Source organism: Setaria viridis, chromosome 8 (genome assembly GCF_005286985.2).
Source record: "Setaria viridis chromosome 8, Setaria_viridis_v4.0, whole genome shotgun sequence".
Classification (NCBI taxonomy): domain Eukaryota; kingdom Viridiplantae; phylum Streptophyta; class Magnoliopsida; order Poales; family Poaceae; genus Setaria; species Setaria viridis.
This window is the reverse complement of record NC_048270.2, coordinates 36,128,095-36,155,193: the sequence shown is the minus strand read 5'-3', so window position 1 is coordinate 36,155,193 and position 27,099 is coordinate 36,128,095. Positions and strand designations below refer to the sequence as shown.

General features: G+C 49.5%; 1 protein-coding gene and 2 pseudogenes across 1 annotated transcript; 2 read left to right on the top strand and 1 right to left on the bottom strand.

The window, feature by feature from the left end:
- Positions 1-689: 689 nt before the first annotated feature.
- LOC117834604 (cytochrome P450 734A5-like) lies at positions 690-2,037 on the bottom strand (annotated as a pseudogene).
- Positions 2,038-8,247: 6,210 nt separating this feature from the next.
- On the top strand, positions 8,248-9,948 carry LOC117834729 (polyol transporter 5-like; annotated as a pseudogene).
- A 4,928-nt stretch (positions 9,949-14,876) lies between these two features.
- Positions 14,877-21,534, top strand: LOC117866473 (uncharacterized). Its single transcript, XM_034750681.2, has 2 exons — positions 14,877-15,949; positions 19,846-21,534. The coding sequence occupies exons 1-2, from the start codon at positions 14,910-14,912 to the stop codon at positions 21,320-21,322; spliced, it is 2,517 nt and encodes an 838-aa protein (XP_034606572.1). The 5' UTR covers positions 14,877-14,909; the 3' UTR covers positions 21,323-21,534.
- The last annotated feature ends 5,565 nt before the right edge of the window (positions 21,535-27,099 follow it).

The window sequence follows — 27,099 nt, the reverse complement described above, 5'->3', positions numbered from 1 at the left end:
GATACTGGATCTGTTTGGCCTCATAGGCGCATACGCTGCCGGAAGTTGCAGGGACACAAGCACATCTGCTTACACGCTTGCCTTGGCTGGTGGTGTCCTTATGATCAATGCGGTCATTCACATCCTCTTCATCACACTACTAGACCCCAGTAAGAAGCCTGAGAGAAGTGAGTTGGATCATAAGAAGCTAAGCATGAAGAAGACAAGCTGGAGAAGAAGCGTGAGGTGCTGCTGCTTCTTGCAATCTTGTCTGCAACGCTCACCTACCAAGCCGGCTTGACCCCGCTAGGCGGCTTATGGGAAAACGATAGGTTTGGGCACCGAGCCGGCTTCCCAGTCCTCCAAGACAAGTACCCTCGCCGTTACAAGGCCTTCTTCTGCTGCAAATCTGCAATGCAGCAAGCTTCATGGCATCCGTGGCTCTCATCGTCCTCCTCCTGAACCCAACTCTGTATAGACCAGGCAAAAGGTGCTATGCGCTCTATGTCTGCATGGTTGCCGGCATGTTCGGCCTCATGGGTGCCTACGCTGCTGGGAGCTCCCTACATCTGGGAACCTCCATCGTTGACTTAGCAACCATCTGGGAGTTATTAATAGAAAAATCCTAAAAATGGAAGCGATCACTTCTTTTTTGAATATAAAAATAGTGGTGCACCAGCAGCACTGTACGTTTTTCAAAAAAAAACCGTTCACAATAACGGCCGGAACATGACCGGCGCACCGTGCTGAGGGTGAAGTATCATGAGCACCCTCGGCGCGTGCACGTACGCCGGCGACAGCCGGAGCTCGAACCGCTGCAGCACGACGGCCAGCGCCACCTCTTGGCCTCCATCAGCGCCAGGTTCTGGCCGATGCACGCCCGCGCGCCGCCGCCAAACGGCATGAACGCCGCCCCCGGTTCGCCTCCTTGGCCCTCGTCCGCGAAGCGTGCGGGGTTGAACTCCGTGGCGTCGCCGCCCCACGCCTCGGCGTCGTGGTGCGCGGCCATGATCGGGATCATGATCTCCATGCCCGCCGCCCAGCTCCACGTCCTGCTTTGCCTTCCGGATCATCGCCACCGCCGGCGGTGTACAGCCTCAGCGTCTCGTTCACGATCATCCCCACCTGCAAATTAAACGCCGTCGCGCATGGTTGTCGATCAGCCAAGATATCGATCCATCGTTTTATTACCGTAATGACACATGACAGTGCGTTCGAATTCGTACGGTCCTGAGCTTGGTGATGTGATCCTTGGTAGGGAGGCTCCGGCGGCCGCAGACGACGACGACCTCCCGGCGAGCGCGGTCCTGCCACTCCGGATGCATGGCGAGGGCGACGGTGGCCCAGGTGAGGAGGCTGGTCATCGTCTCCTTCCCGACGAAGAAGAGGTTCTTGGTCTCCTCGACGATCTCCAGCGTCCGCCGCGCCGCCTCGCCGGCAGCACGAGCTCCTCCAGCGTCCGCCGCGCCGCCTCGCCGACGAGCGGCACGAGGAGGTTGGTGTTCTCCGCGTGGAAAGCGGGGGCGAGGATCGCACGGCGGCGCGCCCCACTCGCCGCCGTGGAGGTTGCTGAGGCCGAGGCCCTCGAACTGGCGGATGAGCGGGTGGGCCTCGTACCGGTCGAAAGCGCGCGAGAGAAGCACCACCTTCCGGATCAGCTCCGGTTCGCTGACGATCTGCCGCGGCGTGCTCCCAAACCAAACCAGGTGCCACAATCCACAACACACAATTTAGCACAATAATACCGATCATTCCGTAACTGACCAAGAACAAGATTCGCAATATCATGCCCTGTAGTATGCAGTTAGGATTGTACATATATTATTAGTTTGGTTTGTCCGATAGAATAATGGCAATCGAGGTTGATAATTGATGAATAAGTTTTGGTCAATCTGTTCCGAACGAAATCAAAGGTGAGGTAGCGAGAGGAACACACAGAAGATGGAAAAGGGATCGTGAAAGATCGGTGGTGCTACCTCTCTTGACTTGATCAATGAATTCGGATGTTCCTCTGAGGACGAGCCCTTGCCACGACCACGACGACGACGGCCACCACATGACGGAGACGGAGGCGTGTAGACGTACGTGGGAGTGCTCTGAGCGGACCTCCGGTAAGGGCACGTACGTCTCCAGGCTCATATATACTCTGTTTTTTGTTTTTATTTGTAAAACGCATATGCATATTAAGATTCAAACTTTACGATGTCTAACAATAATTTAACTATTAATATTTTATTTTTATAATATTTTATTTTTATAATGTAAACTTTATATGCAGGCATGGCTCTGACCTCAGGGCAGCTAGAATTCTATGTGTACAAGTACATGTGTATACCTGCATTTGACCTCGGCGCTCACGCCTGCCGGTCTGCACCGCATCTGATTCTTGTCCACGATTCCGCAAAATCGAACTTGATTAGCAAATCAATCCAATTAACGAGTTCATCTTCATCCTACTCTGCTCCGGTGAGTGAATCTTTACTTACTTCCTTAACAGTTAGCACCCTAACAGGTTATTGACTTCCTATCTAGATTTCATGAGTTTCAATCTTCTGTTTCTAATGTTTAATGTCCTTTGAAATTTAGGTGCTAGAATCATATAATGTTACCTAAGAAATATTTGTCAGATTTTCAGAAAAAGGAAAAAATAAGTTTGTAGTATTGATATGGTTTTTCAAAAGTACAGGTTATTAGTAATACTATTTTCTTTTTTAAGTTACAAATGAAAAAGAAATATTTAGATCAAAGGGCTCATAGTTTTTAGTCTGCTCAAGGGCCCTCAAAATCGTAGAGCCGCCCTGTTTATATGATTAGATTCGTAATCTAATATACTCTACAATGATCATAAGTTTATAACCATAAATAATACTCCCTCTGTTCCAAAAAGAATGACTTCCTCGGATTTTTCAGATAGATTAGGGGTGAATAAAAAAGATGCATGTATCCTTAGTTGGTTCAGTTTGCATATGGAAAATGGAGAAAATATGTTTCAATTTAATCATGCATGCACGAGATCAACACGTTAAATTATGCATGCATAAGATTTAAATCCGAGAACATCATTCTTTTTTGGATAAATTTTGAATACCAAAACATCATTCTTTTTGGGGCGGACAGAGTATAATATAAGGTAAATAAATGGTCAAATGTAAGTTGGAAGACCGTGCCAAGTCATACCATACCTTATAAATATAAACGGAGGGAGTAGCTGCTTGGGGAGATTGTGAGCTTTAATTTCCCTATTTGATTTGAATATATCTTTTCACACAATACTCTCAGCGCGTTGTTATATCGCGCATATTAATTAGATATTTATATCTGGGCAACATTGGATTATTTGATGACGTGAAAAATGGAGAGAATGTTCATAACTTGTGTGTACGCGGAATCCTAGATTCAAAAACCGTTTAGCTCCATCCATCAATACAAGGTATCACTTGATTCAAAAAGTTAAACTACAACATTTTCGAACAAGTAGTCAAACTTGTTTATGTTTAGCATATAAAGTGGCATCAACTCATTCATGTTTTCAAATGAATTATATTTTAGAAAAGGTTACAATTTTATATCAATCAGTAATATATTGTAAGAGAAACTAAAATTTTAAAATAATACTTTTAACGGATCCACTAAAAATTATGTTGAACACTAATGGGCCGAGGTATATTATATTATATAATAAAGAATTTGTTTTCAAAACACAAAATGGTCACCTCCCGCACCTAGCCCCTGAGCCTAGGAGGTCGGCCGGGTGATAGGAGGCATACCGAGTCAGTTTAATCTAGTTAGAAGATGGAAGGTGTACCACCGCTATCATTATTAATTACATGGTATCAGTTTAATCTAGTTCAAGTTCCGTGCTTCGATATATGATGGCAGGACACTACTAGAGAAGAGAGCATCATACCAGTCGGAAAACCCCCTTCACTCCTAGAAAGTAAACCGAGAGTGATGAGACACTACCGGAAACAGTAAATTCGCCGAGTGTAAAAATTTTGCCGAGTGCTTTCTTTCGGGCACTCGGCAAACAACCTCTTTGCCGAGTGTATACAAGGGGGCACTCCGCAAACATATTACACTCGGCAAATAGGTTGTTTGCCGAGTGCCAGAAATACAATACTTGGCAAACCACTCCCAGACACTCGGCAAAGTTTCGACACTCGGTAAATCAGCGGCGTGTGCGTCGCACGTGCACCGTCCTTCAGCGGATTGGGCCGGCCGTTAGTCCTTTGCCGACTGTTGGACGCCGACACTCGGCAAAAAGGACGTTCGCCGAGGGCCACCCTCCCACACTCGGCAAAACCAAAAGGTCGCCGAGTGCCACTGCAAGACACTCGGCAAACCTATTACTTCGCCGAGTGCCGCACCATAGACACTCGGCCAACACAAGATTTCGCCGAGTGTTTCTGTTGGCACTCGGCGAACAAAAAAAAAATTTCCGTCCCCTAGCCTCCACACTTTTTCTATGACCCACGTATGAGATTTTGTAATCCATAATAAAAGTTGGTATATTTTGTGGTCTGTTTGCTATTTTTAATGAAATGATTGCATTAATAGGAATTTTTTTATTCATGTCAGATTTTAACTGCAAGTACTTGAAATAATGGATTATAATCAGTGAAAAAATTATATTCATATTATGGAGTCCGGATTGAGGTCTCAACCAGGAAATGAAAAGAAATTTTGAACATTGTTTTTAAAAAACACGACCACGAACATTTGGTTGAATGGTTGTTAAATTCTAAAAAAAGCAAACGAAATCTGAAAATCATAAGATTTGTCAAGATGTCATGATATTATGTGTGGAGGCTGTGGTAAAAAATTAAGAAGGTTTCACCCAGTTTTTGACATATGATGCTTAGAAGCCGACTCATCTCCTGGAAGGATTCATAGAAGTTAGAGAGAACACAATAAGATTTGGCGTCCAAGTGACACTTGAGTTAAGGTTTGGGTTCAAATCTTTTTGTATAGGCAACATACAACATAGATTGGTTCATGTCAAAATTTGGAAATTTTTTCGGATCGTTTGCTATTTTTTATTGATTAAATGCAATTATAGATTTTTAGTAGATATAAATGCAATTTGCGTTATAACTGCATGAAATAATAGAACAATATCAGTAGAAAAATAATTTAACCATCGTTGAGTGATGTTGACACGATTTTACCCAAGTATATTAGAAAAAGTTTTGTAAAACACGTTATTGAAGAAGGTACATGAAATGTCAGTGTATTTTGCCGAGTGTATAGAAAAAACACTTTAGCAAAGGTACCTTTTGCCGAGTGTTTTCCTTAGACACTCGGCAAAGAAGGTACACGGACCCACTGGCAGTATTTTCCTCTTTCTTTAAAAAAAGATAAACATGGGATTGCAGAGTGCCTTGAATCTGGCACTCGGCAAAGATAGAAGGTTTGTCGAGTGCCAGATCGCAGGCACTCGGCAAACTACCTGCCAGGCCGACATTCGTGCGCCAACTGTTTTAAAAAAAAAAATAAATCTTTACTTTGCCAAGTGCCAGATCACGGGCACTCGGCAAAGAACAAGACTTAGCTTTTTCTCCCGAACCGCCGCGCGTGGCCCTTTATCCCAAAAATTGAAACCACTCATGCCTCGCCCGCCGCTCTTGCCCGTCGCCGACGCCCCGGCACCCCCGCCCCCGGCCCCGGCGCCCCGCCGCCCCGCCGCCCGTGCCCTGGTGCGCCGCCGCCCCGCCCCGGCCCCGGCGCCCCGGCCCCGGCACCCTGCCGTCCCGACGCCCCGCGGCCCCGGCCCTAGCGACCCCGCCCCCGGCCCGGCGCCCCCGCCCTCGGCCTCAGCGCCCCACCCCGCCGCGCCGCGCCCCCGGCCATCATCGACTTCTATGCTGAATACAGAAGGATGAGGGTCAAAAAAGAAGAGGCCAGGACAATGAACCTGACCAAGGAAGAATTCATGACGGTACGTACAGAAAGTAAATATTTACTATTTCTGAGATTAATTACGCTTAATTTCTTTTGTTATATGTCACACACTTGATGATGTAGGTGCCTCCGTGGTGGTGCCCGATCCTGTACCCGGTGCTGGGAACAAATGGTGGACGTGTGGTTGCAGCCCGGGTGGTTGGAGAACCACGTTGCTTGCCGGGAGCGGCGTCTGCAGATGCCATATACACCACACCATCAAGGCAGCTTGAGCCTTGATGAATACAAGGAAAAATGGGTACGTGAATTCATTTCTTTATTCTCACACATAATACACATAATACTGCATATTTTGTAATCCTTTTGTATTTTTACCGCAGACGTCATCACATGATGGCCAGGAGTGCTCCCGGTTCAAGGCATGGGTTATGTCCAAAAAGGGCAAGGCCACGGCAGACATCAACTTCAACCCGGAGGACCCGCCCGAGTCATACAGCCATCCCAGCATCCACAGCCGCGTCACCGAGTACACAGCAATGGCGAGGGAGGTTCATGGGCCAGAGTTCGATCCGAGCTCTCAGGATATTGATGCTGAAATTGTGATGAGGGTGGGAAGAGGGAAGAAGCATGGCAGGTATTGGATTGGAGATAGCGTGATCGACACTGCCAGTACTCCCACTCTCTCCCAGATCCGAGCAAGGAGCACGGACTCGAGCCCCACGATATGGGCACGGCCTACCGCTGCACAGTTACAGATGCAGGCTCTGCAGGTTATTCCTGTTTCTTTAAATTTTCCTTCATTTTGTACATATCTTTTGCTTGGAAATAAGACATTGGGATGAAATATTGTAGGCCCAGGTGGAGGTAGAACGGAAGCGCCGGGAGGAACTAGAGGCGAGGATCGAGGCGGATCGGCAGCTAGAAAGGTAGAGGACGGAGCAGATGTTCCAATACATGCAGAGTGTCTTTCATAGTTTAGGTCAGACTCCACCACCTATGCCACCGAACCTATTCCCGCCACCTCCACCACCTCCTGCAGCTACTCCTGTGAGTCACTCTCAACCTTACAATCAATCTAGAGTTAAACTAGAAACTACACGCACTACAGACTTACACTAGAAAAGTGACTAATGCAATCTCTTTAACTTTGTGCAGAATCAATCGACTACATCCAATGCAGAATCTTCCTGAGGGCAGTGGCCACCTGCACATCCTCCTCAGCCTCCTCATCCTCCTTAGTGACTTGTTATTTGTGTGTTTGTGATGCAAAACTTGTGAATTACTTGTTTAGACGAGAACTTGTGAATGTTATTTGTGTGCTTGTGATGCTTGTGGTGCAATTTATATGCCTGTGTTTCTGTGGTTGTTTTTTGAGAGGGGTCCTTTATACGTAACATTTCTATTTTTTCAGAAGGTGGGTGGATACTTTGCCGAGTGTTAACACTCAGCAAAGAGGCCATTTTCTGTTAGTGTTCGACGACTTTGCCGAGTGCATTGCCAAAACACTCGGCAAAGGTGTCATAAATTTTTTGCGGGAGGGGCCTCTTTGCCGAGTGCCAAGGGTCAGGCACTCAGCAAACTATGTATCTTCGCCGAGTGCCACTGGAAAACACTCGGCAAACAGCACAAAAAAATCTGGCGGATGGGGCCAGTTTGCTGAGTGCCACGAGGCAGACACTCGGCAAATCATGTACCTTCACCGAGTGCCGTTTGAAAATACACTCGGCAAAGATTTTCTTTTTGCCGAGTGTCATTTAAAATACACTCGGCAAAACTTAAGTATTCGCCGAGTGTCAGCCGTCTGGCACTCGGCAAATGAGCTATTACCGTGACAGACCGTTATCTCCTTTGTGCCTAGTGTTATATTTTGCCGAGTGTTTTCTGGCACTCGGCAAAGCCTTCGCCGAGTGCCCGACGATAGACACTCGGCCAACACACTGTTTGCTGAGGGAAAGTTTGCCGAGTAAAGTTCGCCGAGTGTTACACTCGGCAAACCCTTTGCCGAGTGTATTTGGGCCTTCGCCGAGTGCCTGGGGCACTCGGCAAAGTTACTATTTCCGGTAGTGAGATGCCTATGATCATCAGTTCCGGTTAATATAAGAACCGGGAATGATGCTCTAATTCGTTCCTGGTTTGCGGTACAAACCGCTTGCAAGAACCGGGAATGAGCATTTTTCATCAAAGAACCCTCCACCACCACCCTTCCCCACTTCAACAAATGCAAGATCGCCCATTTATAATTCAAGTCTCTGATGCATTTGTAAATTATACTATAATACATGCACGACGGTCCAACTTACACATCATGCTGAGCAATCTATAGTTGCACACTTGCACTGACATCCCACAGTCACCACCGACGACAAAAGCAAAGAAAGCAAGCTGCCACTGCCATGGCGCACGGCGGCGCAGCAGCAGCGCCGCTGCTCCCCTCTGCCGCCGCGGCGCCGGACGCGTACGCGCCGCGCCGGAACAGGTTCTCCTTCGTCTGCGCCACGCTGGCCTCCATGACGACCATCCTCATGGGCTACAACCTCGCGCTGATGAGCGGGGCGCAGCTGTTCATCCGGGAGGACCTGGGCCTCTCCGGAGTGCAGGTCGAGGTGCTCACCGGGTCCATGAACGTGTTCATGCTCGTGTCCATCCTCGCCGGCGGGTGGGCTGCCGACCTTCTCGGCCGCCGGGGCACGCTCGTGCTCGCCAACGCCTTCCTCATGGCCGGCGCGCTCGCCATGTCGGCCAGCGGCAGCTACGCGGAGCTCATGGCCGCACGCTTCGTCACCAGCGTCGGCGCCGGGTTCGCCCGCGTCGTCGCTCCCGTCTACAACGCCGAGATCTCGCCGGCGTCCACCCGCGGCGTCCTGTCGTCCTTGCTAGACGTACGTGTATTATATGCCTGGATCCTTGTCTAGGTTCTCCATTTGAAAGCTTACTTCTGTACTCGTGCAGATGTTCGTCAATGTCGGCATCTTGCTCAGCTACGTGTCGAATTACGTTTTCGCCGGCTTGCCGGTGCACCTTGGCTGGCGCGTCATGTTCGCCGCCGGCGCGCTCCCGCCGGTGTTCCTCGCCGCGGGGGTGCTCGCCATGCCGGAGTCGCCGCGGTGGCTGGTGATGTGCGATCGCCACGCCGACGCGCACGCCGTGCTCGTGCGCACCTCCGACACCCCGGCCGAGGCCGACCTCCGCCTCGCGGAGATCAAGCAGGCCGTCTCGGCGCCGTCGCAGGCCGGCGCCGGCGCCGGCGGCGTGTGGAAGGAGATGCTCGTGCGGCCGACGAAGAGCGTGCGCCGGATCCTCGTCTGCGTGCTCGGGCTGCAGTTTTTCCAGCAAGCCTCCGGCATCGATGCCATCGTGCTCTACAGCCCGCTGGTGTTCGAGAAGGCCGGCATGCCGTCGAGCACCGCCGTCCTCGGCGCCACCGTCGCCGTCGGGGTGGTCAAGACGGGCTTCATCCTCGTGGCGACGTTCCTCTCCGACCGCGTCGGCCGGCGCCCGCTCCTCCTCGCCAGCGCCGGGGGCGCCGCCGTGGCGCTGGCCTCCGTAGCCCTGACGCTCTGCGTCGGCGCGCGGCGATGCGTCGTCGTCGTCCCCTCTGACGACGGCGGCGTGCGTCGCGTCGGTGCTGGCGTTCGTGGCGGCCTTCTCGGTCGGGCTCGGGCCGGTGGTGCCGACGTACAGCTCGGAGATCGTGCCGCTGCGGCTGCGCGCGCAGGGCACGAGCCTCGGCACGGCGGCGAACCGGGTCACGTGCGGGCTGGTGACCATGACGTTCATCTCTCTCGCCGACTGGATCACCATGCCTGGGTGCTTCCTCCTCTACGCTGGCGTGGCGGCAGCCGCGTGCGTCTTCGTGTACATGAAGCTTCCGGAGACTAGTGGGAGGAGCTTGGAGGACATGGACGTGCTTTTCGCCAAGTGATGTTGGTTGCGTAAATTGGACAGTGAAGTGAGGTTTTGCAGTAAAAATTGGGCAGTAAATTGCGTAAATTGTGATTAAGGCATTTGCTAGTGTATGGGTTTGTGTCTGGGATCGATTTCAACTTAGAATTTGGCAACAAATCATTTAGGAACCACCCGTAATAATTCATATAGCTTTGAGTATAACGGTCTAGTTCTTTTTTTCCTCCCTATAAATAAAACATTTGAAATAATTTATGATCATGTCATTCCAAACATTTTTTTGGAAAACATGCAAAGTGCAACCTGATATTTCAAACAGTTTTTTTTTAAAAAAAATCTGTTTGTAAAGTTTGAAATGTCATTTTAAAGAACTGCTTGAAATGTTTCTATTCACCGATGATGGTCGACGGAACTGCTGACCAGTTCATTCTCTCTTAATTATTTTCTGCATCTTTCCACATTAAATTTTGCTAATATGTCTTGACTTGACATATGTTAATTAGCGTTGACATTACTTGCTCTTAGTGTTGATCTGACCTCTGGCTCAGTGCCCCACCTTTTGTTTACATTGGTTGCCTGTCCTGGCGTCACATGCATGATTCACATCCCTTCTCTTCCCTTTTCATTGCTCCATCGCCCTCCTGCAGAGTTGGCAAAGTCACCTCTTTTGCTAAGCAGGAGAGCTTCTCCAGGTAATTACATTTTTGTTCTTCTGTAAACGACCTCCTCCTTATGGTTCAGTTGGGAGCTATTGCAAATGCTCTTCCCATATGATCTCTATTCTCTAGCTGTGGAGCATTAATCCACATGTTACAAAGTAGATTCTACCCCTCCGTATATCAAGCATCCGCAACAGGTCGATAGTAGCTCTCTACAACATTGCCACATCAGCTTTTAAGGAGAGAAAAAACTGTGGCTAGATGTAGCAGGAGCCACTAGCACACGGCTCAATATCGAGCGGGCTGCACCCACACGGTTTCCAACGCCAAGCGGGAGAACCGTCGAGGCAGAGTACGGGCAAGGTTGAGGGTGGGGTGCGCGCGCCGCCGAGCGGGCCTGGCACAGCTCGACCACTGCTGAGCGGATGAGGTGGGGTTCAACTAGCCACCGGGGCCCGCGTAGGAGCTCACGGCTGCGGGCGTGGGGAGACGTGTGGCGGCCACCAACTTGGGGAGAGATGTGTCGTCAAGCTTGTTCTGGTCGCCGAGGGGGCTCTTGTCCATGACCTTCATGGTGGAGAGGAGTGCTGCAGCCGGCTCCACAGCGAGGAAGATGCTACCGACTTTGCCACAGTGCAGCCGAGCTCGGCCGCTGAAGGCGAGGCTGACCTCGCGAGCCGCAGCAAGCGAGGCTAATATCAGGGCAGGACGGATCACCAACTGAGGATTTGAAAATATTGTGCGATTCATGCATTTTCTAGTGATATGGTTGTGTCTGGAATTAAACATAGAATTTGGCACCAGCATGCCATAATATATAATTCACAATAGCTAAGATATCTTATGATGGGAATGGAAATAAATGATAAAAAAGTTGGTATTCAATATATATCGATGAAGCCAACAACCAACAAACACTAGAATCGAATTGGGTTGTAGATTTGCATACAAAATATTTAGCCGCACTGCAATTGGGATTCACACGAATTTCATTTCACCATGAATTGAGTTAACCAAGTGGACCGTACCATGCTTACTTTTTCCTATTTCATTTCGTTACTAAAAGTTCCATGGAAATTTTTTACCTACTAAAAAGCCCAAGAGTTCATGCGGCCCAGCACAATTTTGTTGTCCTCCCATCCATTTACTGGCCCAACTAGATTAATAATACTTGAGATAATTCCCTATTTGACACTGATAAAATGACTCATTCCTTCCTTGACCTTCAAAAGTTTTTCGTTCCTTATTTGGTCACGGTTTCAACTTCCGTTCCCAATTTGACACTCCGTTTGAGTTTCGGTCAAGCTGCTGTTAGATGCCATGTGAAAAGACCAATTTGCCTTCCCCTCTCTTATGGCTTGAACAACCCCGGCCGTCCCTGTGCAGTGTCGCGGCATAGCCAAGCCGAGCCCCCAAAATCAAAGCGTCGTCGGCCCCCACCGTCGTCGTCCTTGTGCAGTGCTGCCATCCGCCGCCGCCGCTAGGCCTCGGGACGAAGCCTCCCGCACGGCAGGCCCCTCCTTGCTCGTCCCCGTGCCGCCGCTTGGCGTGCACCCGCAGTGCCCCCATGGCTGGCCACACGCCCACAGCGCCACCGCCGCCTGCTGCGCCCGGCTCGATCCCCGTTCGTCTCGGCGCCACCTGCCGCCCGCCGCTAGGCCTCAAGACGGAGCCTCCCGCGCGGCAGGCCCCTCCTGCTCGTCCCCACGCCGCCGCCGGCAACACCCCCACGCCCGCACGCGTGCCGTCTGCTGTAGATGTGCATTGCCGTGGAGCTGTTCAGGCCATGAGATAAGGGGAGGGAGGAAGGAGAAGGGTGGTTGCGGTGGAGCCTATGTTCTTCAAGGGGCAAAATTATCTTTTCCTAGGAAATTTAACTGTGGTTGGATAGAAAATTGAACGGAGTATCAATTTGGGAACGGAAGTTGAAACCATGACCAAATAAGAAATGAAAAATTTTTGAGAACCAAGAAAGGAATGGATTATTTCAAATAGAGAATTCTCTCGTAATAGTCGCCTAACCCATCCTTATCATAAAGGTAAAATTTGCTACACGATACGAAGAATGATGTCGGTTTGCTGGAGGAAACTGATGACTACACACTATGCTGCGAGACACTCTACTTTTGTGCCAATTTGTTGAAAGGCATTGGCTCGATCAAAATAATATTTCTGAGGTGAGCAGGAGAGAGAAAGGGAGTGCCTTTTATACAGGAAAAAAGAAGCAGCAAAAGGAGGTGCAGGAGCCGCCAACCAACAGGTTTCTTCTGCATAAGAGTGATGTAGCCTTGTTATTACAAGGGAAGTCTACATTTTTTTTTGCGAATCAAACAGTACAAACGTAAACGCTCATACATACATACGCACACTCGCCCTTATGAACAAATACACGCAACGCTACCCCTATGAGCATCTTCGAAAGACTGAGCCGACAAATCCTCAAGATTGAGAAAGTCACCACTGAAAAAATAGTGCCCGGTTAAATCCTAGAATAAATGTAGGAAAATACGAGCACAAGTGACGAGCTGAGGACTTAAATCTTGGTGGGCAGGTTCCACCACAAGGAACCTTACCAGCTGAGCTACGCACTACATTTTGTAGAACAGTCACCACCCAACTACAAAAAAGTTGTTACAGGGTCGTTAGCTTGCCTCAGGCTTTTCTGAAGTAGGACTCCAATAAGATATCGAATTATTTGCTCCCACATACAATTTTTTGCTTCTCCAAAATATTGAATAAGGTAGATTCCTCAATGCCATTGTGGATTATGAATTATCTGTTCCTGTAAAGGATATTAATTTCATGGATAGTTTCCCCAATGAAGTGTTCTCAGTTGCTGCATGTTTCAAGAATAATTGAGAGAAGAAAGTGTTCATTCTCATTTCTTTTGTTTCTCCGCCGCCAGCCTGCCACCGCTCCCCCGCCCTTGCTCCCCCACCGCGAGGTCCCCGCCGGTCGCCCTCAGCGTCACCTGCGAATCCCGCTTGCGCCAGCCCTCACTCCTCATGCCGCCACCGCTCCCTCCACCCTTGCTCCCCCCGCCGCGAGGTCCCCGCCGGCCACCGCCCGCCCTCGGTGGTTCGACCATCGAATCCCTCCGCGAGGTCACCCCCCCTCCACCGCCGTGAGGTCCCCTGCCACCGCTCCGCCCGGTGCCCGGCCACCTTCCCGCCGCCACACGGTCCACCGCCATCTGGCATTTGGCTGGAGGGTACGGGTGTGCCCGCGGGTGACAGGTGCTGGTTTAAGTTTGTACCCGTCACGGGTCGCGGGCGCGGGTGCGGGCACAGGGTTTGCCTCGTGGGTGCGGGTTTATAAACCCTCTACCCGCGGGTAATGTGCCCATTGCCATCTATACCCGAGGAGGAGGAGGAGGAGGAGACTACGGAGGAGGCTGAGGGGCCAGTGTAGGGTAAGTTGATGTGGTGCGTCCATGGAAGGAATCATCTTCTAAGAAACTCGATTTCATCTCTAGCCTCTAAGCACCATTATGTTGAGGAAGTAGGGGGAACAAAGAGAAGGGTGAGTACAACAAGTTGTACTATGCAATTGTAGCAAAATATGACATGAGGCCAACAAATTGTACTATTCTATAAAACTCCTAAGCCAACATGTCTTCTTTGCAGGCCCGTATAGGACCCAGTGCAAGTGGGGTCGTCGACTCGTTCGTCCCGTCATGTTCTGCCTGACACCGCAACCGCAACACCGATGGCCCGGCGCTAACCAGAAGGCAGCAGCGCAGAATGCAGTCTGCGGGTACGTGGCTATGGATGAGTGTCTCCCTTTATTTGCATTTTGCAAATCGTCAATGCATGTCTCGATGATTTATTTGCAAAAACCTGAATAGCTCATGGCTGAAACAACTGCTCGGTGCCGATGATATCTGAATTGGATTGGATTTCAGTATAATTTGCGGAGCAAGTGTATAGATGACATGAGGAACTGAAACCTGGCGTGCAGAGCCCATTTACTGTTGCGTGGGCACAACTTAATTAGGCAGAGCTGCAGAGATACCTTGCATTATATTGCCTCTGCGTTACATATATAGTACTTGCAGTTTGCAAAACAACCTGAGAAAAAAAGGTGCTAGCATTTCAAAAAGACCACCATTTTATTTGAACGCATGAATACGACTAAAAATCACATGATTCTTTTAGAGCTTTGCTCATGCGAAAGAAAAAGGAAAACAACTTGTACAAATGTATCACACACACGAGGTATTGGAACCTGGCGTGCACACAGTGGTCACTTGAATGAGACACTACCGGATACAAAAGTAGCACGAGACGAGAAGGGAATAAAGTTTAAAAATATGGTGACCTGCTCAAGTAATACCACGATTGGGACACACGCATACAGAAAGACAGACAGACGCGCACAGTGATGCTGTCAGCTCTATAAATAGAGAGAACTCGATCGATAAAAACCCATGGTTACGGTGTCACTCAAAGAACCCAACAGTACAGAATGAACTCCCGCGACCAGCGGCCGCCGGGCAGCAAGCCGCAATCGACGGAGTATGAGCTGAAGAAGTACCTGCTGCTCCTGGCCACCCTGGTGGCGACGGTGACCTACGCGGCGGGGCTCAACCTGCCGGGTGGTTCCTGGCTGGAGGACTCGCCGGCGGAAGGGCGGCTCGCCGGCGACTCCATCCTCCGGCAGACCAACTACACTCGCTACATCGTCTTCTACTACTTCAACGCCATCTCCTTCGCCGCGTCGCTCCTGGCCGGCCTCCTCCTCCTCATCCTGCACCAGGATGGCGAGGACAGCTTTGGCGGCTGGCTGCTGCTCCAACTCGTGCGGTTAATGATGGTGGTCGACCTTCTGGGCCTCATGGGGGCCTACGGCGTCGGCAGCAGCCACGACAGGTTCACCACCACCTGCGCCGCCTGCCTGCTGGCCTCTGGCATCGCCGCCTTCGGGGCCATTGCCCTCGCTTTCATCATCTCGCTCCGCCACAGTGGGAAAGGGAAGGCGGGCGAGGACAACGAGCAGCTCGAGAATCTCGAGACCCTGCTGGTGCTCGCCATCTTCGCGGCGACGATCGCGTACGTGGCCGGGCTGAACCCGCCCGGCGGTTTCTGGCGGAGCTCCGAGGCGGGACACCACACCGCCGGCGAGCCGGTGCTGCAGGGCCTCCATCCCAGGCGCTACAGGGCTTTCTTCTTCCTCAACACCACCGCCTTCGTCGCGTCCCTGCTCGCCATCATGCTCATCGTGAGCTACGACAAGCTGCAGGACCTGCTCCAGCAGAAGATCTCGGCGAGCGTAAGGAAGGTCGCGCTTTATGGGCCCATCGTCGTAGCGTTGCTGGGCCTCGTGGGCGCTTACGCCTTCGGGAGCTGCAGGGACAGCAGGCACACCACCTATGTTGTCCTTCTGCTTGTCGCCTTCGCTGCGGCCTCCATTCTTCTTCAGATTGTTGCCCACCGGTTTCAAGCCAAGATCACTTCTTGCGGTGAAAGGATCAAGAACCTTTTCAACAAGGTCCTTAACTCCAGCAGGTACATATATGCACTGGCATTCAAACTTCAATTATCGAATTTTTTCATCTCTGCATTCACCCTACTTTATTAGTATATATGACGTGCACGTTTCTTTTAGAGAAATTTATTTACATTTTAAAGAAGTCCAGGGAAAAAATCATAGATGTACTCTCTCTCTCCCCCTCTCTCCCCTCCTCTCTCTCCCTCCCTCCCTCCCTCTCCCTCTCTCCCTCTAGCATGCAGCCGTGACTTTTTGTATAACACACACAACTACAACTACGGGAAACTCGGCGTTTGCCGAGTGTTTTATTTTTACCGAGTGCAATCTCTCGGGCACTCGGCAAACAAAGGATTCGCCGAGTGCATACACAAAAACACTCGGTTAAAAAAACACACGGCAATCAACGGGTTCGCCGAGTGTATACATAAAAACACTCGGCAAACAAGGGTTCGCCGAGTGTTTTTTCTCCCACACTCGGCGAACCCGTGTTCCCGCAACCGCACCGTCCCCCCGGCCCCACGCCCTGTCCCCCCGGCACGCACACCGTCCCCCTCCCACCACACGCCCCGGCCCCTCACCTCCCCCCACACACGGCACACCCAGGACCACGACCCTCCCCTCCCTCCCACACTCACGCCCCTCCCCTCCCGTACCACACCCCTCTCCTCCCCTCCCTCCCGCACTCACGCCCCTCCCGCACGCGAGCCGGGAGCCCCCTCGCCTCCCTCTCCTCCAGCGTGGGGGGCGTCCCTCCCCTCCCTCTCCTCCTCTGGCGGCGCGAGTCACCTCCCTCTCCTCCGGCGGGAGGCGGCACTCGCCCCCTCTCCCGGCTGGATCTGGCCGCCGCCCCCTCCATCCCGGCCGGATCTGGCCGCCGCCTCCTCCATCCCGGCCGGATCCGGCGGAGGCCGTGGTGGGCGGGGGCGGGCGTGGCGGCCGGGTGGTGTGGTGGTGCGGTGGTGGTGCTGTGGTGGTGCGGTGGTGGTGGTGCTGGTGGCGTGGGTGGTGGTGGTGCGGCGGTCGTGGGTGGTGGTGGTGCCGGCGGCGTGGGTGGTGGTGGTGCGGCGGCCGTGGGTGGGTGACGACGGCCGTGGGTGCGTGACGGCGGCTGTTTTTTTTTTTATTTTTTTCAAAAAAAGTACGCTGAGTGTTTTTTTGGGCACTCAGCATCTCTTTGCCGGGTGCCCAACAAAAAACACTCGGCAAACTAGTGTTTGCCGACAATTTTTTTGCCGTGTGCCCTTTGCCGAGTGTTACACTCGGCAAAGGGTTCACCGAGTGTTTTAGGGGCTTCGCCGTGTGCCCTAGGCACACGGCAAACCTTCCGTTTCCGGTAGTGTACCTTTGATCTTTATTAGTGACAAACACACAAGTTTTATAAAAAAAAAAGGAATAGACATATATAGGTTTTAGCAGGGGCGGATCCAGAACGGAACTACGCCCCGAGCTGAGCTGCTGATTAACACCTCCTGAGCCTCCTTTTCTCTGATGAGATTATAGTTTTTTAGCTAAACACTATATATGTTAAAGGGGCTACATGGGCTCGCCCCGAGCTGCAGCCCGGGCAACCCGAGCCCTAGGTCCGCCCCTGGGTTTTAGGGCACGTTTGGTTCTCGTTGCAGCAATTCGCCGCCAAACCGTTGGCAAGCCAAATTTTTGGTGCAGCAATTCGCCGCTAGCGTTTTGGCGCAGATCGAGTTGGCGTGAAAATGAACTGGCTGCAGGTTTGCCAAACCTTGGCTGCAATCCAAACGGCGTGGGGGGAGATGAGGTCATCAATGATCAAAACATTGACGGAGAGCTGCCATTGGAAGCAATCCAAAAGCATCGTCCTCAGTCACCCGAGTCTGATCCACCCTTAAGTGATACATCGCTTTTTTTATCCACATTTGAAAATTCTTTAAAAGTGATTTTGCATTGATTTCATTTCTTATTAGACCATCACTACCGGAAACGGGAGCTTTGCCGCGTGCCACTCAGCGAACTCTTTGCCGAGTGTTAGGCACACGGCAAAAAAATTTAAATGGCAAACTAACTTTGCCGAGTGTTTTTCGTCGGGCACTCGGCAAACACTTAGCTGAGCATCCAAAAACACTCGGCAAACATTTTTCGCAAAAAATAAAAAGAAAACAAATTGCCACCATCACACGCCACCACCGGCCGCCGCCCACCACGGCCGCCGCCAATATCAGCTCCCTCGCCAGGCTCACCGCCGCCGCCTGGATCCACCGTGGGCGAGGCTCGCTAAGGCCCACCGCTGCCCCGCCACCACCACCCGCCTCGCATACACCGGGCGTGGAGCTCCCTCTGCCTATGAGCGGCCTTGCCTGCGCGTCACCGTCGGCATCACCCTGGAGCCACGCCACTCCGCCACCACCGAGCCGCTGCTGCATGCGTAGCTCGCGGGGCCCGGCCATTGCTCCCTCCGGGCCGTGCCGCACGCTTGCACTGAGGACGCCGCCCTCGATCCGCGCACGCTCGGCGGGAGGAGGGGAGGGGCACCGCCCCTGGAGAAGAGGGAGGCGGCGGATCCAAGGTGGCGCCGGCGAGAGGAGGCGGCAGCGGGGCGGATCCAGGGTGGCGCAGGGCAAGGAGGGGAGGGGCCGGGGCCGGCCGCCGACGGGAGGAGGGGAGGAGGCCCAGGAGAGGGAGGGAGGGGAGGGCCGGCGGCGGCAGGAAGGGGAGGGACGCTGGGGATCGGGCGTGTCAAGGAAGAAGGGATGGGGATGGGAGGGGTGGGTGGAGGCACTAGGGACGGGAGGGGTGCATGGGGTGCTGGGGGGTTAATAGGATAGTTTTTGTTTGCCGAGTGCCCCAGATCGGGGGCACTTGGCAAAGTTTTCTTTCATTTTTTTCTTCTCCTTCTTTTTTTTGCCAAGTGCAAAAAAGAAAACACTCAGCAAACTCTTTGTTTGCCGAGTGCAAAAAAGAAAACACTCGACAAACTCTTTGTTTACCGAGTGTAATTATTTTGCCGAGTGTTTTTCGCATAGCACTCGGCAAAGAGCTCTTTGCCGAGTGCTCGAGGGAATGCACTTGGCAAACATAATTACACTCGGCAAATTAGAGGTTTCCGGTAGTGCATCTTGCACTGCTCCCTAGATATTCAAACAAAAAAAATCTAGCAGCCTAGCTCCATAATTTTACATGACTTCTGAGTCTTGATAGTATGGCTTTTTGTATCACTTCATGTGCATGATTAAGTCCCCTTTTTGTTTATGAATGGTGTTTTGTCATCAAAAGGTTTTGCATAGGCTTATCTTTTTCCCAGTAACTTTGGAAAGCTCTAGAGTTTCATTCTTGAAGTCATGCTAGGAGATCTTGGCACTCACTTAAGAAGATGATATAGTATTTATTCACATTCTACTAAATACTATTGAGGACACAGGCTACAATAGCCAGGACAAATGGTCAGTCACAATTAATATAGTATATAGTGATATAATAATATTTTGATGACTGATAAATACTACATAATAGAAAGGAAGAAATAGTTCAGTCACAATAACATACCATGGCGAATACTGAAAAAACAGTATTTTGTCACTAATAAAGACATATATTGTGGTGCTATAACAATTTTTTTTTCACAAATAGACTACGCCACAGGGTGGAAATAGTCCGGTTTGTGGCGACCAGTGACCCAATAATATTCCGTAACTAACTTTTTTAATCGCTGATGTGATACGAGCAAAAAAAATTGGTGGAAATACTATACATTAGTTAAGAACAAAAATATATCTCAGTCACAATAAACAGGCGGTGAGTAGTGACAATACAGTGTTTTGGCACTACAGACATAGGAGTATGCTGTCGCATTATGACACTTTATTACCCCAATTAACAGTGACAAAACAATACTTTGCCACTAATAATAGTAATCACCTAAATATATATTCTGGTTTATTTGTAGCGGTACATCTGCGGAGGACAATAGGACACCAGTGCAATTACTGCTGGAAAAGACACGTGAAGATATTCAGTTGCTTGCCATTCTTGCGGCGACCATTGCTTACCAAGCGGGAGTGGATCCGCCTGGTGGCGTCTGGGCAGAAAGTGGGGAGGGTCACAAGGTTGGAGACCCAATACTCCTAACAACGCACCCTGTGCGGTACAAGGTCTTCTTCTATTTCAACTCGGCAGCCTTCGTGGCATCCCTAGTCATCATGGTAATGTTGCAGAGCGAACGCCTGGTTAGACTCCATGCGCTGGAGGCGGCCATGATACTGGATCTGTTTGGCCTCATAGGCGCATACGCTGCCGGAAGTGCCAGGGACACAAGCACCTCCATTTACACGGTTGCCATGGCTGGTGCTGTCCTCATCTATGTGGTGATCCACATCGTCTTCTTCACTCTAGACAGCACGCCTGCGGGCAGCACATCAGGCAGCAGTACGACCAATGAAGGAGAAGAAAAAGAAGAAGAAGGCAGGTTGACGAAGAAGCGTGATGTGCTGCTGTTGCTTTCAGTCTTGGGCGCAACGCTCGCGTACCAAGCCGGCTTGACACCTCCAGGCGGCTTCTGGGAGGAGGATGACAAGTCTGGGCACCGCGCCGGCTTCCCGGTGCTCCTGGACAAGTACCCTATCCGTTACAAGATATTCTACTACTTCAATGCGGCAAGCTTCATGGCTTCCGTGGCCCTCATTGTCCTCCTCCTCAACCCAAATCTGTACAAGCCTGGAATAGAGTGCTATGCGCTCTACGTCTGCATGGTTGCCGGCATGTTCGGCCTCATGGGTGCCTACTCTGCTGGAAGCTCCATGCATCTGCGAACCTCCATCATCGTGTTGGCACTGGCTTCTGCATTGACTATTGCATCTTTTGCGGTTGCAATCTATGTGAGATGCTTCCGGAGTAAGGGTGAAGCCAAGAAGAAGAAACAAGCCAAGGAGAAGAAGAATGCACAAGACGATACCATGATCATGTTCCTCATGCTGGTAGGAATACTGGGTGCGAGCGTGACGTACCTGACGGGTCTGAAACCACCTGGTGGTATGTGGAGGGACGACGCCAACGGACACTCGGCCGCTGGCTACCCGGTCCTCTATGACACCAACAAGCGGAGGTACAATGTTTTCTTCTACAGCAACTCCACCTCCTTCATGGCGTCCATCGCCATCATAGCCTCGCTGCTTTTACGGATGATCATGCACGTGCCTAGGAAGAGCCATAAAATTCATCTTTGGCCGATGCACACTGCCATGGTGCTGGACATGTTCGCCCTCCTGGTAGCCTACGCGGCAGGCACTGCTCGGAAATGGGGTACATCCACCAAGGTCGTCCTGATGCTCGTTCCCATCCTGCTCCTGATTTTGGGGGTTCTGTTCCTCTGCAACAAATGCCAAGGATGCATGAAACAGAGGAGAACCCAATCCTCATCCGTATAGTACAAATTCTGAAGGTCGGTTTGGACATGGTACGGTTGTAAGTAATAACAGCTGTGACACGGTCGTTATTAGTTTGCTTATTTAAGAGTTTGTTGGAGTCCAATGTGTGCATGGACATGTATGTATTATTCTTTGTACGGTATGATCCACCCAATGCGTATGTATTCTTTGTTTATCTACAAGTAATGAATAAAAGGGTTTGCTCGATGTCATTATGCCGTGCATTATTCTCTGATGCTTAAATGGGTATTTCATGGGCATTTCTACACCAAGGATCCTCATATAGTAGTACGTTTCTAAAATAATCGAGAAGAGGAAAAGAGTTGAGACTACCAAATACAAAATATGGGCATAAAACACAGTCCATTCCATCTGAGAAAGCAGGGAGTCTATGAAGTCTAAAATAGCAAAAAATTAAAGGACACGACGTGTTTCTAATGTTCTCAGCACCCGGTCTTTTTGTCTGTCTGATCACACCCCTCACTCGCTCCTTTTGCACCATATGATCTAGAGCTACTCTGCCGGAGAATATTTTGGTACAGCGTATAATGTTTTGGTAGCCGTGCCCAAATTTTCTCGAATCCGTCTTTTCATTTTCTTCGTATCTCTCCTACCTAGAGTAGAGGAGCAAGTCCATGATGAGGCTATTCTAGGGTTCATTTATTTGCATGAGACTACCGAATGCAAATAGAGGGCATAAAGTAGGCCAGAGAAGAAGGGACATGGGAATAAAGTCTAAAATAAGATGACTTGATCAAGTAATGCCATGATTGGGTCACACGCAGACATGATGCTAGCTGTGTGCGCCCCATAAATTCATGCATAGAGAGCCCATGGGTGTCGCTCAAAGTTTTTTCTTCCTGGTAGTCGCTCAAAGTTTCATTTCGCCAAATAGAACAAGAGTACCAGCTCCATCGTCGTCAATGGAGTACCAGCTGAAGAAGTACCTGCTGCTCCTGGCGACCCTGGTTGCGACGATGACCTACTATACGCGGCGGGGCTCAACCCGCCGGAGGCAGCCAGGACAAGTTCACCACCATTTGCGCCGCCGTGCTGGTCGGCGGCACCTTCGCCGGGGTGGTCTTCGCCGTCCCCAAATGTTCACTAGACAAGGGAAGGAGGCGTCGTTGGACGCCGACGACCTCGAGAAGCACGAAATCGTGATGGTGCTCGCCATCTTCGTGGCGACCATCGCCTACGTGGCCGGTCTGAACCTGCCCGGTGGCTTCTGGCGGGGCACCGAGACCGCCGGCGAACCGGTGCTGCAGGGCCTCCACCCCATCCGCTACAAGTTCTTCTTCAGCAACACGACAGCCTTCATCACGTCCCTGCTGGCCATCACCATCACCGTGCACTGCGAGAAGTTCCACCTCAAGGATATCAAGGTCCCGCTCTATGGTCTCATCATCACGGCCACCGGGAGCTGCAGGGACAGCAGGCACACCACCTACGTCCTCGCCCTAATCGTCCCAGTTCATACCTTTAATATGCCTTTAATATTACTAGGTAACCCTGGAGAATCTTAGAAGACATAAGTATTAGAGGTCCATGGATAAATTTAATATATCTATATAACTAATCAAGATTGCTTATCTTTGTTCTCTCTCTGTTCAATTTTCAATCAAGATTTGTGCTTAAATTTTTGTTTTAGTTAAGCTGAACAATAAATTCGCAACATACCTTTTATTCAAAACTCTCCTTTTCTATTCTATTAAAAAATGTGATTTAGGTCCTATTCTACGCTTTAAGTTACTACAATGGCGTGAATAGTCATTTCAGTAGCATGCATGTCACACCCAGAAATTTTTGAATTTCAGGATGTGATTAGAAGAAATAATTAAACAATAATTTTCTCATAATTTAAAAAAAAAGTTCCAACATTTATTTTTCTTCCCAGGAAATTTAGTATAGAAAATATAATTGTTTATTTTTTGGAATTAAATAATGTTGTTCTGTGTCTGCAGATTCATGCCAGTGCATCTTGGTGTTTCATTAGTGCAAAAGTTTCAAAAATGCGTTTAGACGATGCCCAGACCCTTCTGAGAGTTTTTCAATTTTTTCTGGAATTTATTCTCCTTTTCCTAGAACTAAATCCAAATTTTTGGAAGGATCTAGAATCCTTTTCATGAGATCCAAGTGTTTTATTTGGACTCCTCGTGTCCCAAACTATCTCTAGGAATTTTTAGGATTTTTAGAGTATTTTTTCATGAGTTAAATGATTTATCTAGAATTTTCTAGATTTATCTTTACACGCAAAATTATTTCTGAAAATAATCTATCTTTTCTATCGAGCCGAGCCTGTGGGCCCGACCCGCTCCGATCGGCCCAGCAGACAGCAGGCCACCGGCCCCCTTCTTTCGCCAGCCCATCTCCCCTTTCCCTCTCTCCCCCTCACCGCTAGGTGGGCCCCACAATTAAAAAAAAGGGTAATGCTTGGGATAGGGTGTGTGACGTTCGGGTGAAATATCGGACGTGGCCCCACCCACCACTCCCATGCCTCATATGGATGTTACCCACCGCTCATTTCACACCACCAAATCTCTCTCTCTCTCTCTCACACACACACACGGATGGGGGAGGAGCTCCGCCGGGGAGGGGCATGGTCGTCGGGAGGTGCTCTGCTGGAGGAGCTGCGCCGGCCACCACTCTCCCACGGCTAGGGGCGAGCTGTGCTGGCTGCCGAAGGAGCTCCACTGGGAACGGCGCCGGGCGCCGCTCGAGTGCCAGGGGCATGGGCCGCTGCTGCCCCACGGCTAGGGGCCGAGCCATGCCGGTCGCCGGAGGAGCTGCTCCGCCGGCAATGGGCTTGGCCGCCTGAGGAGCTCCACAGGGAAGGGTGCCAAGCGCTACTCCCCTACAGCCAGGGGCGAGCCGCACTGGCCGCCGCCATCCTCCTCCTCCACCATTTCCTAGCGTCGGATCCCGTTGTGCAGTGCTCCTCCTGCTAGGGTTTGCTGCATGTTGCAAGCGTATGTTTCAAGTGTTTCAAATATTTTCAGAAGCATGTTGCAAGTGTTTCATGTGGATGTTGCAAATTAGATCTAGATGTTGCGATGTTGCATATGTTTCACACACATGTTGCAAGTGTTTTATCTGGATGTTGCATTTTCAATGAGAGATTTGAATGTTCCATGCAACACGAAATAGATATTGTGGCAGGTTTTTTCTCATCATCAACAGATGGCTAATAAAGTTTTTTCAACATGTTTTTTGATGTTGCAAATGGTGATTTTCTATGTTGCAAACATTTATTTGTATGTTGCAGACGTTATTTTTTGATGTTGCGATGGACCAATGGAGCGTTTGATGGGAAGTTTTCCCATCGGACTTCCAGGCGCTAGCAACACCTTTAAAAAAAAAGAAAAAGTACTTTTTGGGGTCAAGAGAATGGGCTTAGAGCAACTCCAAGAGTATCCTAAAAAATTCTTCCCCAAAACTATGTATTGGGGGTTCTTCCAAAAAAAATTTCCCCCAAAAACATATCAGTCCACAGCAGATCGCTAATAAATAGCCCCCAATATTTCAAACACACGCCACGTCATCGTATTGGGTCTATCGGAAGGGACGCGTGGGCGTGCGGGAATCAGGATTGGGGGAGGAACGCCAACGCTAAAATATACGCGGTGGCAGGCTGTTTTTTAGCGTCGCTAAAAAATTGGGGAAGGTTTAGGTGGATTGTTGGAGTTCATCTTTTCTCTCTTTTTTCCTTAAAAAAGATATTGGGGGTAAGATTAGCAGCCTCTTGGAGTTGCTGGCCCGGTTCGTTTCAGTTCTAGCGTTCCTTTGTTGAGGACTATACGCTAGCATGCCTTCATTTTCGGGCATAACTAGGTCGGCCTGAGTTACATGCACAAGTCTAGTTTTTTTTCTAAAGTACTCAATCCAGTACGATTTGTGGACCCAGAATAAGGGAAGCAAATTGAGAGAAATTGTTACCTCAACTCTGCTGCATTTGTTGGAGCACCGGATATTTTTTCAAATCCCAGCGAGCACGTTGCTTCTTTCACCAGCATTACCTGAGCAACTTGAAAACAAGAGAAAACGACTGCCTTCCTCGCAATACTTTCATGGTGACAGTGGAGAACCCTAACATGGAATAAGTTCCATTTATACACCGATGTGGAGCCATTGCCTCAGTTCCATGTACACGCGCGAAGTGGTCGTAACTGCTACATGGCCTCCTTCTTGGGAACAGAGACAACTCATGTCAATGGATTGTACATGGAAAAAGAGTTGAATTGGTGTCTTTTATAGGGGCTTATGAGAGACAAATCTCCTCACTGCATATGCTCAATCCCAAACCTGAACCATTCATTGTTCAGGTTCTAGTTCATTTTCCGCAATAAATTTTTGGATGGCAAATGCAGGACACTGGTGTGGTAGGGCTGGATATTGAGCCGGCTTTACTTTCCTCGGTCTAGCTTATTAACTCAGCTCAACTTTAACTAAACTTGAAAAAAAAAACTGGTACAACTAATGTGTTTCTAAGCATACTTTTGTCTTGCTCTTACACAAATCGCATCCACCACCACAAAATTTAACCTAGAATCAAAATAAGATACAAACTCATAGTAATAACATCTCCAGGTAGCAAACCATAAACTCTCAAAAGTCAAATCCCTTAGTTTGTAGCTGTCACTAAGTTTAATATGCTAAATCACAAACAACGAATGCCATGACTATATTTTTCTAAAATAGAAAAGTTGCTTGCCCACGACCCTTTGACTTACTATGGCTCATTTGGCTTCCTTATTCATCAGCTTATTTAGAAAAGTTTTGTTTGGTATACCTTTTCAAAGTATCTTTTTGGCAATCTTTTCTCCTAGAAAACATAGTTTCTCCTACTGGGGCCCACACATGCAAGTAAACAGAAGGTCACAACCAGGGACCCTACAAGTGGTCTTTTATGTCGGAGTGTTCCGGCTGCTGAGGAGCCCTGTCCATGACCTTTGTGGTGAAGAGGAAGGATACCGCACATTGGCAGCTCTGATTCTTTGCTGCGGTTTTTGCCATATGCCCATTTTCAGTCCTACAGTAGACATATAGCCTTGAGTTCTTGTACTTTTTTCTTCCCTCATGAATCCATTTGACCATTTCCATGTTTGCATTTGGATATTAATTGCATGATTGCATCATCTACAATATGCAGGACACAGTGTTGCATTATAAGCTTGATGAATACGGAAGGCTTTTCAAGCTTTGCAAAAGGCCCTCTTTCGTAAACCTGGCATTAGGAATTGAAACCTGGCCTGGCGTTCAGACCACTTTTACTGTTGCGTGGGAATAACTTGAGGGCAGAGCTGGAAAGATATACAACTATAGTCGTCAACTCTCTCCTCTCTAGCAGGATTCAAGGTGATCAATAGCTAACTTTATTTATTTTTCTTAAAATTCAATATAACCTTGATTTAGTATGTTTGTTCAAGAAAAAATAGTTCAATTAACTTTTATGCAATAATATAATTAATAGTCAAATACATGAACCTTTCTAACAATCAAAGAGCGAGGGGGAGGGGTATTATTTTCGCTTTTGTTTCCATATCTTTTTCGTTAATTTATTTTTAAAAAAACACTGTTATTTTTGTTAATTTCCTCATAATTGTGGAGCAAGTGTACAGATGACATAATTAAGGAACTGAAATCCAGTTTACCTTGCATTGGCTCTGCCTCACAGAGTACTGCCAGTTTGCAAAACAATACGACGAAAAAGCAGCTATTTTTCCTCAAAAACAAAGACCACCATATGATAGATACAAAATCACATGTTTTTTATTGCC

Excerpts from the sequence above, each read along its gene's own strand:
- LOC117866473 (XM_034750681.2), top strand. The coding sequence starts at position 14,910 with ATGAACTCCCGCGACCAGCGGCCGCCGGGCAGCAAGCCGCAATCGACG. Across the intron at positions 15,950-19,845 it reads AAGGTCCTTAACTCCAGCAG|CGGTACATCTGCGGAGGACA; the intron begins GTACATATATGC and ends GTTTATTTGTAG.